Raw genomic sequence first — 14,717 nt, 5'->3', positions numbered from 1 at the left:
TGCATCACTGCATAATTGCATGACTAAGAGCAGTCTCATCAGCAGCAGGCAGACTTTAACATGATAAAAATACATATACACAGAGAGGCCACCCAGCAACACAGATCTCTTATGTAATGCAAGGCAGAGAATGCCCTAGTTAGGCTACAGCTCGCCCTACGCCCTTCCTTGAGAAAGATAACCCTGCATGGGGATATTAAATATAAAAACCAAACTGACTTCCTGTATAAAGTATATTGGAGTTAATTGGATCAATAAAGCCAGATATCTTCTCACATACACAACCGGTCAAAAGTTGTAGAACACCTAGTCATTCAAGGGTTTTTCTTTATTTTAACTATTTTGTAGAATAATAGTGAAGACATAACTATGAAATAACACATAATAACACATATGGAATCATGTAGTAACCAAATAAGGAGTTCCCACATATGCTGAGCACCTGTTGGCTGCTTTTCCTTCACTCTGCGGTCCGACTCATCCCAAACCGTCTCAATTTGGTTGAGGTCAGGTGATTGTGGAGGCCAGGTCATCTGATGCAGCACTCCATCACTCTCCTTCTTGGTCAAATAGCCCTTACACAGCCTGGAGGTGTGTTGGGTCATTGTCCTGTTGAAAAACAAATGATAGTCCCACTAAGCCCAACCCAGATGGGATGTATCGCTGCAGAATGCTTTGGTAGCTCATGCTGGTTAAGTGTGCCTTGAATTCTAAATAAATCATAAACAATGTCACCAGCAATGAACCCCCACACCATAACACCTCCTCCTCCATGCTTTACGGTGGGAAATACACATGCGGAGATCATCCGTTCATCTACACAAAGACAGCGGTTGGAACCAAAAATCTCCAATTTGGACTCCAGACCAAAGGACAAATGTCCACCAGTCTAATGTCCATTACTTATGTTTCTTGGACCAAGCAAGTCTCTTCTTATTATTAGTGTCCTTTAGTAGTGGTTTCTTTACAGCAATTTGACAATGAAAGCCTGATTCACACAGTTTCCTCTGAACAGTTGATGTTAATATGTGTCTGATACTTGAACTCTGTGAAGCATTTATTTGGGCTGCAATTTCTGAGGCTGGTAACTCTGGGTCTTCCCTTCCTGTGGCGGTCCTCATAAGAGCCAGTTTCATCATAGCGCTTGATGTTTTTTGTGACTGCACGTTCAAACTTTTAAAGTTCTTGAAATTTTTCGTATTGACTGACGTTCATGTCTTAAAGTAATGATGGACTGTCGTTTCTCTTTGCTTATTTGAGCTGTTCTTGCCAAAATATGGACTTGGTATTTTACCAAATAGGGCTATCTTCTGTATACCCACAACACATCACAGCACAACACATCACCGAGGGCAAACTACCTGCCCTCCAGGACACCTACACCACCCGATGTCACAGGAAGGCCATAAAGATCATCAAGGACAACAACCACTTGAGCCACTGCCTGTTCACCCCGCTATCATCCAGAAGGCGAGGTCAGTACAGGTGCATCAAAGCTGGGACCGAGACTGAAAAACAGCTTCTATCTCAAGGCCATCACACTGTTAAACAGCCACCACTAACATTGAGTGGCTGCTGCCAACACACTGACTCAACTCCAGCCACTTTAATAATGGAAATTGACGGGAATTGATGTAAAATAGATCACTAGCCACTTTAAACAATGCTACTATAATGTTTACATACCCTACATTATTTATCTCATATGTATACGTATATACTGTACTCTATATCATCTACTGCATCTTTATGTAATACATGTATCACTAGCCACTAAACTATGCCACTTTGCTTACAAACTAATCTCATATGTATAAACTTGATCTCGATACCATCTACTGCATCTTGCCTATGCCGCTCTGTACTATCACTCATTCATATATCTTTATGTACATATTCTTTATCCCTGTACACTTGTGTGTATAAGGTAGTAGTTTTGGAATTGTTAGCTAGATTACTCGTTGGTTTTTACGGCATTGTCGGAACTAGAAGCACAAGCATTTCGCTACACTCGCATTAACATCTGCTAACCATGTGTATGTGACAAATAAAATTTGATTTGATTTGATGTGCGTGTGCAAAGCTGTTATTAAGGCAAAGGGTGGCTATTTGAAGAATCTCAAATATAAAACACTTTTTTGGTTACTAAATGATTCCATATGTGTTATTTCATAGTTTTGATGTCTTCACTATTATTCTACAATGTATAAAATATTAAAAATAAAGAAAAACCCTTAAGTAGGTGTTCTAAATCTTTTGACCAGTAGTGTATTTACAGTACGTACTATTCCACATTAAAATAACATCAAATTGATCAGAAATACAGTGTAGACACTGTTAATGTTGTAAATGACTATTGTAGCTGGAAACGGATGATTTTTTAATGGAATATCTATATAGGCGTACAGAGGCCCATTTTTAGCAACCATCACTCCTGCTTATCATTTATCAGTTTATAATTTTAAAAAGCTAATTAATCATTAGAACGTTATTATTATAAGTTATTAATAAACCAATTTGGCACATTTGGGCAGTTGACACAAAATGTTGAACAGAAATTCAATTCATTGGATCAGTCTAAAACTATACACTGATGTCATCTAGTGGCCAAAATCTAAATTGCAACTGGGCTGGAATAAAACATTATGGCATTTCTCTTGCATTTCAAAGATGATGGCATCATAAAAAACATACCAACAAAAAGGTTGTTGTTTTTTTCCTTTGTATTATATTTTATCAGATCTAATGTGTTATATTTTCCTACATTCCTTTCACATTTCCACAAACTTCAAAGTGTTTCCTTTCAAATTGTATCAAGAATATGCACATCCTTGCTTCAGGGCCTGAGCTACAGGCAGTTAGATTTGGGTCTGTTATTTTAAGTGAAAATTGGGGGAAAAAAGTGGTGGATCATTTTACAAACATTGTCAAAATACTTTACATATCCCAACAAAGGGAGCCGACAAATGTAACGCTTTCAAATCTACTGGCATACAATGTGTTGAACAATTACACAAAATACCTGTGTTCATAGATTCATAGACCCATTGTCTAACCGGTGACCAGATACAGGTACATTCGGATTCGAGCTGGAAACTGGAACATGAATGCTGGGCCTGTCGCCAGACGGAATGTCAGAAATGGCCTTTCTTGTTTTCACAGATGCCTGGGAAAATAAATGTATCGGGAGGCTCATATCCTCTCAGGAAAGGGAGTGTTTACAGGCTTTAGTGAGTTCCTCTGCCAGGGCCACGAGGGCTCTGGAACCCTGGCTGTGATCATCCACATCCCTCCTCACCAGGGCAGGCCAGAGCCAGACATGTTCCACCATAGTGCCCCCTTTCCTGGGTAACAACTCAGCCCACTGGCCCCATTTTGTCACTAGCTCCACACAAGCCCTGTACTAATGCTACAGGGCTCCTTCTGCTCCTCTCCTAGGGCAACGAAACCCCGTTCTGCCCCTATATACTCCAGCTGGTATCAGAACTGTCGGTAACACTTTTTAAGTCACCAATATCTACAATGCATTACAAACCCTCGCAATGAGTTATAATGCAGTCATAATGCCGTGTCAATTTTGAGATGTACACACATAATAGCTGATAATGGACTATAGACAACCTATGTTAGTGTTACGGAAATGTCTAGCAACTAGTATGGTAGATGACGCGATTGTGCCTATAAGTCTACCAGTCTTAATAGTCATAATATGATTCATTCTCCATGTGTACACTATAAAACAGGCAGATCTAGCTCAAGCTGTCCCTTGAGAGAGAAAGCGACAATGCATGCATGGGTAAATGAACAGACAAATATTGTTGAATAGTATGGCGTGTGGTTAATATGGCCCAGTATCAGCCTGGACGGTGAACCAGGCCAACACGTGTCAAATTATAGCAATAAACACCATATCACCAAATCTTCAAACGGTAATTGCACCGCCTGTTATCACATAGGGTGTCATAAACAAGGCGCAATAATCAGGTACATGATGTCCCGCTGAAGTGATTTGAGGATATGATCATATGATGATGAATGAAAGTGAACCACTTTTCAGTATAATTTCATGACTACCATTTAATCAACATCTTAGATGAGAATTGGAGACTTTTTGATTTCCTTCTCTCATGAAAATGACTTAAAACCAATCATTTCCAAGTCACATAAACTCAGCAAAAAAAATAAAGTCCTCTCACTGTCAACTGTGTTTATTTTCAGCAAACTTAACATGTATAAATATTTGTATGAACATAACAAGATTCAACAACTGAGACATAAACTGAACAAGTTCCACAGACATGTGACTACCAGAAATGGAATAATGTGTCCCTGAACAAAGGGGGGTCAAAGTCAAAAGTACCAGCTACATTAAGTACTGCAGTGCATCTCCTCCACATGGACTGCACCAGATTTGACAGTTCTTGCTGTGAGATGTTACCCCACTCTTCCACCAAGGCACCTGCAAGCTCCCAGACATTTCTGGGGGGAATGGCCCTAGCCCTCACCCTCCGATCCAACAGGTCCCAGATGTGCTCAATGGGCTTGAGATCCATGCTCTTCGCTGGCAATGGCAGAACACTGACATTCCAGTCTTGCAGGAAATCACGCACAGAACGAGCAGTATGGCTGGTGGCATTGTCATGCTGGAGGGTCATGTCAGGATGAGTCTGCAGGAAGGGTACCACATGAGAGAGAACCGCAACTCGTAAGTGAAGAGCACTTTTTGCCAGTCCTGTCTGGACAAGCCCTCAGTCCAGCCTCTTTCAGCCTATTGCAGACAGTCTGAGCACAGTTGTTGTTGCCATCATGTACCTGTCCGCAAGGTGTGACGTTCAGATGTACCGATCCTGTGCAGGTGTTGTTACACGTGGTCTGCCACTGTGAGGACGATCAGCTGTCCGTCCTGTCTCCCTGTAGCGCTGTCTTAGGCATCTCACAGTACGGACATTGCAATTTATTGCCCTGGCCACATCTGCAGGTCTCATGCCTCCTTACAGCATGCCTAAGGCACATTCACGCAGATGAGCAGGGACCCTGGGCATCTTTCTTTTGGTGTTTTTCAGAGTCAGTAGAAAGGCCTCTTTAGTGTCCTAAGTTTTCATAACTGTGACCCTAATTGCCTACCGTCTGTAAGCTGTTAGTGTCTTAATGGCATATATTATTATATATTATTAATGACCGTTCCACAGGTGCATGTTCATTAATTGTTTATGGTTCATTGAACAAGCATGGGAAACAGTGTTTAAGCCCTTTACAATGAAGATCTGTGAAGTTATTTGGATTTCTACTAATCATCTTTGAAAGACAGGGTTGTGAAAAAGGGAGGTTTCTTTTTTTGCTGAGTTTATTTCTGATACACATCAACCTCGCGCCCACTGGGGAGGGTGTCCAATCAAAAACGCATCTTTTGACCAATGGTTAAAATATGTGAATTCTGTAGTTATTCCTCTCAGAAAACCAATGGTCCAAACCTCATGTCTCGATCGTAATCCGTTCAACAGTTATTTTAGTTTATACCCTTGTAGGATGGCCAAGATTAGGGTAACTAAATCAACAGAGGCCAGAGACTAAAAGTGGAGAAAAATGCTGTGAGAGAATCAAGGCAAACTGACAGGCTCACTGTTGAACCCTCATCTTTCTTCCTGAATCTGAAGGACATAAAACAATAAGGTAAGATAGATATCAATTTTGAGACATGACATGTGGTATTTTCATATTATAGTATATGGCTTTTCATATTCATGGTAAATTCCTGTTCTCTTTTTTTTTTAAGATTCCTCAGAAAAACAAACGTATCTCTCCGTGAAATGTCAACGGAGCACTGAGCATATCGCAAGTTTTTTCATTTGAATTTGATTTCGTTCGCCTCGTGCGAAACAACTCTGCGGGAGACCACCACCACGCGTCGCTGTGAGAAGCGGCACCGCTCTGACAAACAAGAGTTCGTTGCTCATTGCCGGATGCATCCGACATTTTGGACGTAATGTTAACGATATACTAAAGAAAGACCTCACTGAATCATTCAGACCATGAAGAATATCCTGGTCAAATGTATTTTAGAACATAAGGAAGTGAAATTTCATAGCCAAAGCGTGTTTTCCCCCACTCTGGGCAGAGTGTGTGGACACCCTACACTAGGGCTAAACCAAGCCAAGCTAAGGCAGGTTGTACTGTGCTGGCCTGGTTAAACATCCACCATAGTGGATGCTGGAGAGAACAACGTGAAAACAAAAATCAGAACGGGAAGGCCATAATCGAGACCTACCATCACAGACAGGCGTGCTCTAGACACCGGGGGATAAATAAGCCTGTCAATCACGTCGACACAAACACAGCCAGAGGAGGCTGCTTTATCTCAAACCGTCTGACAAGGTATGTTTAGTGTACCAGACTTGGGTTCAAAGCCAAATAGTAGTTGTTTTGTTTTAAAAACTTTAGCTGCACTTGATTGAGTTAACCCCAATGGAGTCGTCCCAAAAGTGCAACTGCAAATCCCGTCCATCTGGCACAATGGGCACAAGCTTAATCAAACCCAGGTCTGGTTTGTACTTTTCTCTAACCTGTGTGAGTTGTAGTGAAAAAGACGTATACACAGAGACAGAGACACAGAGAGAGACGGACACACAGAGAGAAAAAGAGACACAGTTAGAGACGGAGACAGAGAGAGAGACGGAGATGGAGACAGAGACACAGAGAGAGACGGAGACACAGAGAGAAAAAGAGACACAGTTAGAGACGGAGACAGAGAGAGACCGAGACATAGGGAGAGACGGAGACACATAGAGAAATGGAGACACAGAGAGATGGAGATAGAGAGAGATGGAGACACAGAGAGACAGAGAGAGACAGAGACACATAAAGGGACATAGAGAGACGGAGACACAGAGAGAAAAAGAGACACAGTTAGAGACGGAGACAGAGAGAGAGACGGCGACAGAGAGAGAGACTGAGACATAGAGTGAGATAGAAACACAGATGGAGACAGAGAGAGACACAGAGAGAGACAGAGACCGAGACACAGGGATAGATTGAGACATAGAGAGAGACAGAGATGGAGACGGAGACACAGAGAGAGACAGAGACGGAGACACAGAGAGAGACGGAGACACAAAGAGAGATGGAGATAGAGAGAGCGATGGAGACACAGAGAGAAATGGAGACACAGAGAGATGTAGATAGAGAGAGATGGAGACAGAGAGACCGAGACACAGAGAGAGACAGAGACACATAAAGGAACATAGAGAGAGGAAGACACAGAGAGAGACATACACAGAGAGAGACAGAGAGACAGAGACACAGAGAGAGAGAGACATGTAAAGGGACATAGAGAGAGAGACAGAGAAAGACACAGAGAGAGACAGAGACCTGCACCCCCGCACATTGACTCGGTACCGGTACCCCTCTGTATATAGCCTTGTTATTGTTATTTTATTGTGTCTGTACCGGTACTGAGTCAATGTGTGGGGATACAGGCCTCTGTCTCCCTCCGTGTCTCTGTCTCTCTCTGTGTCTGTCTCTCTCTGTGTCTGTCTCTCTCTATGTCTCTCTTTGTGTCTCTCTTTGTGTCTCCCTCTCTCTGTGTCTCCCTCTCTCTATGTCTCTCTCTATGTCTCCCTCTCTCTATGTCTCTCTCTATGTCTCTCACTATGTCCCTTTATGTGTCTCTGTCTCTCTCTGTGTCTCTGTCTGTGTCTCTTTCTCGCTATGTCCAATTATATATATATACATACACATTATTATAATTTTTAAAATGTTTACTTTTGTTTATTTAGTAAATATTTTCTTAACTCTATTTCTTGAACTGCATTGTTGGTTAAGGGCTTGTAAGTAAGCATTTCACAGTAAGGTCTACAGCTGTTGTATTCGGCGCATGTGACAAATAACATTTGATTTGATTTGACACAGAGAGAGACAGAAAGAGCGAGACATAGAGAGAGCGAGACAGACAGAGAGACACACAGAGAGCGAGACAGAGAGAGATACACAGAGAGAGAGAGAGAGAGAGAGAGAGAGAGAGAGAGAGAGAGAGAGAGAGAGAGAGAGAGAGAGAGAGAGAGAGAGAGAGAGAGAGAGAGAGAAAAGGGGAGAGCGAGACAGACACACAGAGGGAGAGACAGACACACAGAGAGAGAGAGAGAGTGAGAAAGAGCGATACAGACACAGAGAGAGACTGGCACAGAGAGAGACAGAGAGGGACAGAGACAGAGAGAGAGAGAGAGAGAGAGCGATACAGACACAGAGAGAGACAGAGACACAGAGAGAGACAGAGACACAGAGACACAGAGAGAGACAGAGACACAGAGACACAGAGAGAGACAGAGACAGAGAGAGACAGAGACACAGAGAGAGACAGAGACACAGAGAGAGAGAGAGAGTGAGAAAGAGCGATACAGACACAGAGAGAGACTGGCACAGAGAGAGACAGAGAGGGACAGAGACAGAGAGAGAGAGAGAGAGAGAGAGAGAGAGAGAGAGAGAGAGAGAGAGAGAGAGAGAGAGAAAGAGAGAGAGAGAGAGGGAGAGCGATACAGACACAGAGAGAGACAGAGACACAGAGAGAGACTGGCACAGAGAGAGACAGAGAGGGACAGAGACAGAGAGAGACAGAGACACAGAGAGAGACAGAGAGACAGAGACACAGAGAGAGACAGAGACACAGAGAGAGACAGAGACACAGAGAGAGACAGACACAGAGAGAGACAGACACAGAGAGACAGACACAGAGAGAGACAGATACAGAGAGAGACAGATACAGAGAGAGAGACAGATACAGAGAGAGAGACAGATACAGAGAGAGAGACAGATACAGAGAGAGACAGATACAGAGAGAGACAGATACAGAGAGAGACAGATACAGAGAGAGAGACAGATACAGAGAGAGAGACAGATACAGAGAGAGAGACAGATACAGAGAGAGACAGATACAGAGAGAGACAGACACAGAGAGAGACAGACACAGAGAGAGACAGACACAGAGAGAGAGGAGCTTGCCCCTTTGACTTACCACCAAGCTGCTGTCCAGCGGCAGTTGCTTTAGCTGCTCCCTCCTCTCCAGGTGTCCGTTCATGGTCCTACTCTTCCGCTGCGGCCCACCGCCACAGCCATGGGAGCCACTGTGGGAGGGGAGGGGTGGGGAGAAGCCAAAGATCACTCTTTTGTACAGGCGAGACACTATCCTTGGTTCTCCCAGTTGTAGTTAGTAGAGCAATCACCTTAATTGTTATAGAGCTCAGAGTCCATGTTATATTTTGCGCCTTTGAAGCTGAGAAGGCGGCTGAGTCGCTCTCGCTCGCTCTCCCTCTCTCTCTCCCTCTCTCTCTCTCTCCCTCTCTCTCTCCCTCCCCTTTCCTGGCTTCCCACCCTCTCTCTCGCTTTTTCCTTACCACTTCTATCGTTCTGTTTTTGTTGTGCTGCCCGCCTGCTCGCTCTGCTAACCTGATAGCAACCGGAAGTGTTGGAGAGAGGGAGAGGGAGAGCCTCACTCCACTGATCATCCCTGAGTTGATATGTTTTCTGTCCCCCTCCCTCCCTTCTCCTACTTCATGTTTTCATAGGCTTCTCAAAACAGAGCTGGGAACCAGCGCGACCTGGCCAATGGAGGCTAAGGGAGAAGATAAACACTTCACTTCACGCATACTACTCCTCTACAAAGAGCAGGCTCTGTGCCTCCGCTCAGCCCTGCCACAGAGTAAGCACACTACTTCCTAATCAGTGAAACGCCCGGGTCAAAGGTCGCACAGTGACCGCCAAGGGTCAGGCACCTTCTGTCATGACCGCTGTATAGTATGTAATGTATGGATTGTGTGTGTAATTACAGTATGTTACGTATTCTAGGAGCCACTTCAAAAGAGAAAATCTCTTTGGGTACTGAATACAATTAATCTCTTTTAAGGCTAAATCATTCCATGTTTACTTGCCTTCGCAGATTGTCTTCTAACCACATCCCCTTGGTCCCAAGGCCCTCTGTCTCTGGCTTGTCTGTTCCACCCTGGCTGAGACCTCAAAGGCTTGACTACACCTGTCAGTCAGTATGCTGCTGACATCAAAATGCTACGCTACATCCACTGTCAATCTCTTAAAGGTTTCAGTCGATATACTGCTAATATTCAGAGAGCATTTCAAACCCACACAAAAATTGTTCATCTAAAACCCAATTGACGACTCATTGCACTTACCCCAGCACTGGTAAAACTGGTTGAGATTACGTCATTACAACCAGAAACGGGTTGAAAATGACGTCATTATGATGACATGTCATCCAGTCTTGCCGGTTTGGTCAGCCCATTCTTGCTGTTCTACATCTAAACGTTTGAAGGACAGGGCTCGATCAACGACAGGACAGGACGTCATGCAGGCTTACTCTGGTTATGCCACCACCAATGATCCTACATTCAGTCGTTTTGGTGTCAATCAAACCTGGGCTTAAGTACTATTTTAAATCATCTCAAATACTTTAGCGGGGTTCGATTGAGCTTGCCTGGCGCAATGGAACCAAAAGAATTGTCACAAAACTACAAAACCTGCCCCATCTGGCAGGCTAAAACAAATGCCCAAAGTATCTGAAAGTCTTCAAATAGTATTTGAACCCAGGTCTGATTCCTATGTGTGCCAGGACATTACGTCAGCTGTAATTCTCATTCCATGTTTAGATTACATTTCAGTTAGTGCCTTCTCTCTAAGGATTAGACTAGATGTAAAGCCCCCACGCTTCCTGCAGACGGCCAGATAGGGACTGTGGGTAATCGAGAGCAAATGATTCAAATGGATTTACGTTTGAACTTGACTGCCCTGACTCGAAAAACATAATAGATTAACCAGTCAAATGCAATGACACCGTTACGCTTGAACGTAGGGTAAACTCTAACAGGGGAGTCAGACAAATTGAACCAGAGAACACCTTTACGCTGAGTGGTGAGAGCCTCTAATGAAGACGTGCAGCTTATGCCCAGTCTTCATTGAAATGAATTGGGGGCAATTCCCGCTCTGCAAAAGTGACCCTTGTAGTGCAGCAGGTCTGTAAAGGTTGTGTAGAAACAGGTGGTCGATGGGAGGTCGTAAAGCTGAACCAAACACATTTGGAGTCATGGGGAGGGTAGTGAAACGCGATAACGCACAAGGACAAGACTAATGGTTGAATAAAAGCAACTGACTCTCGGTCTTGGATCAACAACTTCTGACATGGTCAAGTTTGGAGAAATATGTGCAACTGGCCGAAAGCAAAAGAGAGAAAACGCACGAGGCAGGATGTCTGTCTGTAGGCCAGTGTCCTACATCGCCAGCCGAACGGTGAAAAAGATTACGATAACTTGTGTCTATGTAAATGCATCACGTGATATTTTACAAAGACTTCCAATGTCCGTGGAAACGTCAGTGAAAAGTCCAAGTGGCTGGATATGTCCCCAAATGGAGCTCAGGGATATTATTTCATACATTTACAATGCCAAGGGTCGTGGGTTCGATTCCCGCTAGGGCCACCCATATGTAAAATGTATGCACGCACGACTGTAAGTCGCTTTGGATAAAAGTGTCTGCTAAATGGCATATATTATTATTAAGTGTATTATTATTATAATTGTATGTAACAGAGGTGGTTCAGTGAACATAAAATACACTTGTGTGATGAGTCACCTTTTCGGTGTGATGAGCAGAATTGGGATAGGATTGGTTATAGACTATAGCTCAGAGGGCTAACACAGTCCTGAGACCTGGGTTTGATACCCAGTCTATCCCATATGCTGTAGAAGCTGATGGAGTCTCACTCGTCTGTTTATTGGCCAAGGGAACTTATCAGTGTAAATAGGCCATAGAATACTAGGAACATATTACGTCTGTGATGATCTCTGGCCCACGCTACCATCATAAAATACAATCCCACAGGGACCTCCCTATCCTCACCTCCTTATCTCCTCACACACAACACCCCCTCCTTTCTCCAAATGATTTACACCAAACCCAATTACCACTGTGTAAAACCAGTCTTCTGTTAGGGTGGGGCGGCACAGAGAACAAAGAGAGACACACGTCTACGACCATATTACGCGCTCGTCCCAGCCAGTAAGACAGTAAGTCAGCCAGCCAGCAAGTCAGCCGGGTGGAATGGATGCAATCAAAGGTCCACGGACAATCCTGACATCTGGGAGTCTTTGTGTACACCCCTAATTAGATGCCAGGGTGGAGGGGGAGGCGGCTCTGAGGGTTATGGAGGGGGGAAACCACTCGTTTTTAACATCTGCTGAGGGAGAAACTAGGGAGGGGGATGCATTTGGGGTTGCACAGGGGTGGACTCAAGGGGAGGGAGGGAGGGAGGGAGGGAGGGAGGGAGGGGGAGGGAGGGAGGGAGGGAGGGAGGGAGGGAGGGAGGGAGGGAGGGAGGGAGGGAGGGAGGGAGGGAGGGAGGGAGGGAGGGAGGGAGGGGCTAGAGATAATGAGAAAGGAAAATAGCATTATGATCACTTATATACAAATGTAATATGGCATACATCACTTCCATTTTATTTGCACTGCGATTGGTTATTGCTCTGTGTATGCACTGATCCATCAACAGATGTAGGATCTTAATGTAATCATTATTCTGTTGCTGAGAGTTTTCCTTCACGGGAGGAAATGCAAACTTGCAATGTACTCGAAGTTGAAAAAGGCTTCCAAAGTTTGCAATTTCCACTTTAAAATGGTCACACTTAATTTTCCCCAACGAACAATGTATCAACCCGCACACAAAATGTCCATCAATTCTAATCTACATAATAACCTCTGTTGCTGCAGGATTAGTTTCCTGCTGTAGCAACCTGGCTCAAATTAAGATCCTACCTCTGCATGGTGTTCTGCTGTTGAACATCAGTCAATTATAAACATTGTCCAGGCATGTTGTTCATTCAGGTTCTATGTGTGGTGAATTTATGTTATAAGCTGATGAAATGTAACCCGTGTTTTCAATTCACATACATGAAAAGGTGGAATAATTAACTAGATGCATTTGGATTATTTCTATCATTCATTTATTCTTGATCAAATAATGAATGTCGCTCGTATCATGAATGAATTCTTATTAGAGAGTTGAAATTCACACTTCTCCTAAAAGCTCTCTACAGCTGTGCCTCACCTACAATCTAGCTGATTACTCACAGGAGGGAGTCCACTCTCCACCAGTATTGACAGTGCTGCCCTTTGTACCCATACAGTTAAACATTCACCCACTCATATTCCCATTTCAACACTAAGCAAAGAACCGTACACCAATAAGGACTCTTTATAGAGGGATAGTTCAAACAGGGACATCAATTGGTTGTTGTGGCTTGAACTTTAAACCCTAAAGCTATTTCTATTGGAGGAAACAAACATTTTGGCTTCAAATTATTACACCCACAATTCCCATGACATGTTGATATTTCCTCTGAGCTGAATACAAGTGAACGGCGGATAAATGATTGGTGTTGTGTGTTGCCAGTTGAACATTATTGGTCATAACACATCGCGAAACACAATGAGTGACTCGGTCAGCAAACATGTCTACTCGTCACCACCTGGGCTCTCAGTGCCACGTAAATTCTCAGAGGTAGGATTCCAAACATGCGTACTGTCGCATGAGTTCTCAATTCGCACTTTCGTCTATTACAAAATGGACTCTCATGTCGAAAGAAAAACCCTATTGGCGAGGTAGTACACCCCCCCCCCAATGAGCTTGCCAGGAAGTGTCAGTCAGCCTGGGATGGATTGCGATGGTTGACATTGATTGGTGCACCGGCCCTTGCCCCGGGACCCTATTTATTTTGTCTGTGTGTTTGAATGGAGGCGGGCTATAAAGGAAAGGGGATCAGGCTGGAACCCGGAACCACCCCCAAGCCAAGAGCTCGTTTTGTGAATGATTCACCCAGATTGCTCAGGCAGGGTGCAGAATGAATGGGGAGGATAATTATACATTGGAGATTTGAGAGAGAAGAGCATGTCTAGGCTACCTCCTAATTCCCAGATAGCTATTACTTGTCAATCATTGAGAGGTAGGGGGTAAGCATGATGTGAATGTGAGGGTATAGATAGAGTGAGATTGCCAGAGCAATGTTAACATATGTTTCCCCTGCCAATAAAGACATTGAATTGAAATTGATTTCAGAGAGGGAGAGAGAGAGAGAGAGAGAGAGAGAGAGAGAGGTCCATCTGTGTGGCAGGCCAGCAGCACAGATGGCATATGATGATCAGTCCCCTATGTCCTCAACCTCCTGTCTCTTTGGCTTGAGTAGTGCACTACTGTCAAAAGTAGTACACTTCCTGAGGAATAGGGTGCCATTTGGGACACGCATTGTGGCAGGCAGGCAGGCAGGCAGGCAGGCAGGCAGGCAGGCAGGCAGGCAGGCAGGCAGGCAGGCAGGCAGGCAGACAGACAGACAGACAGACAGACAGACAGACAGACAGACAGACAGACAGACAGACAGACAGACATCACGGTATTAGAGAGAAGCACAAAAAGTGCAATTAACTCCAAGATGAAGGTGATTTATACACACCCATACACACTGTATAGACATATGCTACATACACACTTACACAAACACACACAGCTGTGTGAGATACAGGATGGGTGTGAGGCATTTAGCAAATCCTGTGCTCGACGTTAGCTCACTCCTAAGAGATGAACAGACAAATATTTGTTACATTTCGATCCGCATTCTATCGAGTGTTTTTTTAATTACAATCTTCACCCGACGCCCTTTCTAACACTTCGT

General features: G+C 44.0%; 1 protein-coding gene across 1 annotated transcript in view; it reads right to left on the bottom strand.

Annotated features, from left to right (window-relative positions):
* The window catches only part of LOC118363170 (nck-associated protein 5-like), a 173,191-nt gene that overhangs the window by 154,693 nt on the left and 3,781 nt on the right, over window positions 1-14,717 (bottom strand). Inside the window, 1 exon segment of the mRNA XM_052488619.1 lies at window positions 9,005-9,113. Coding sequence (XP_052344579.1) covers window positions 9,005-9,113 — 109 coding nt within the window.

Source organism: Oncorhynchus keta, chromosome 30 (genome assembly GCF_023373465.1).
Source record: "Oncorhynchus keta strain PuntledgeMale-10-30-2019 chromosome 30, Oket_V2, whole genome shotgun sequence".
NCBI classification, from domain to species: domain Eukaryota; kingdom Metazoa; phylum Chordata; class Actinopteri; order Salmoniformes; family Salmonidae; genus Oncorhynchus; species Oncorhynchus keta.
Note: the sequence above shows the minus strand (reverse complement) of the source record. Positions and strands in the feature narration are given on the sequence as shown.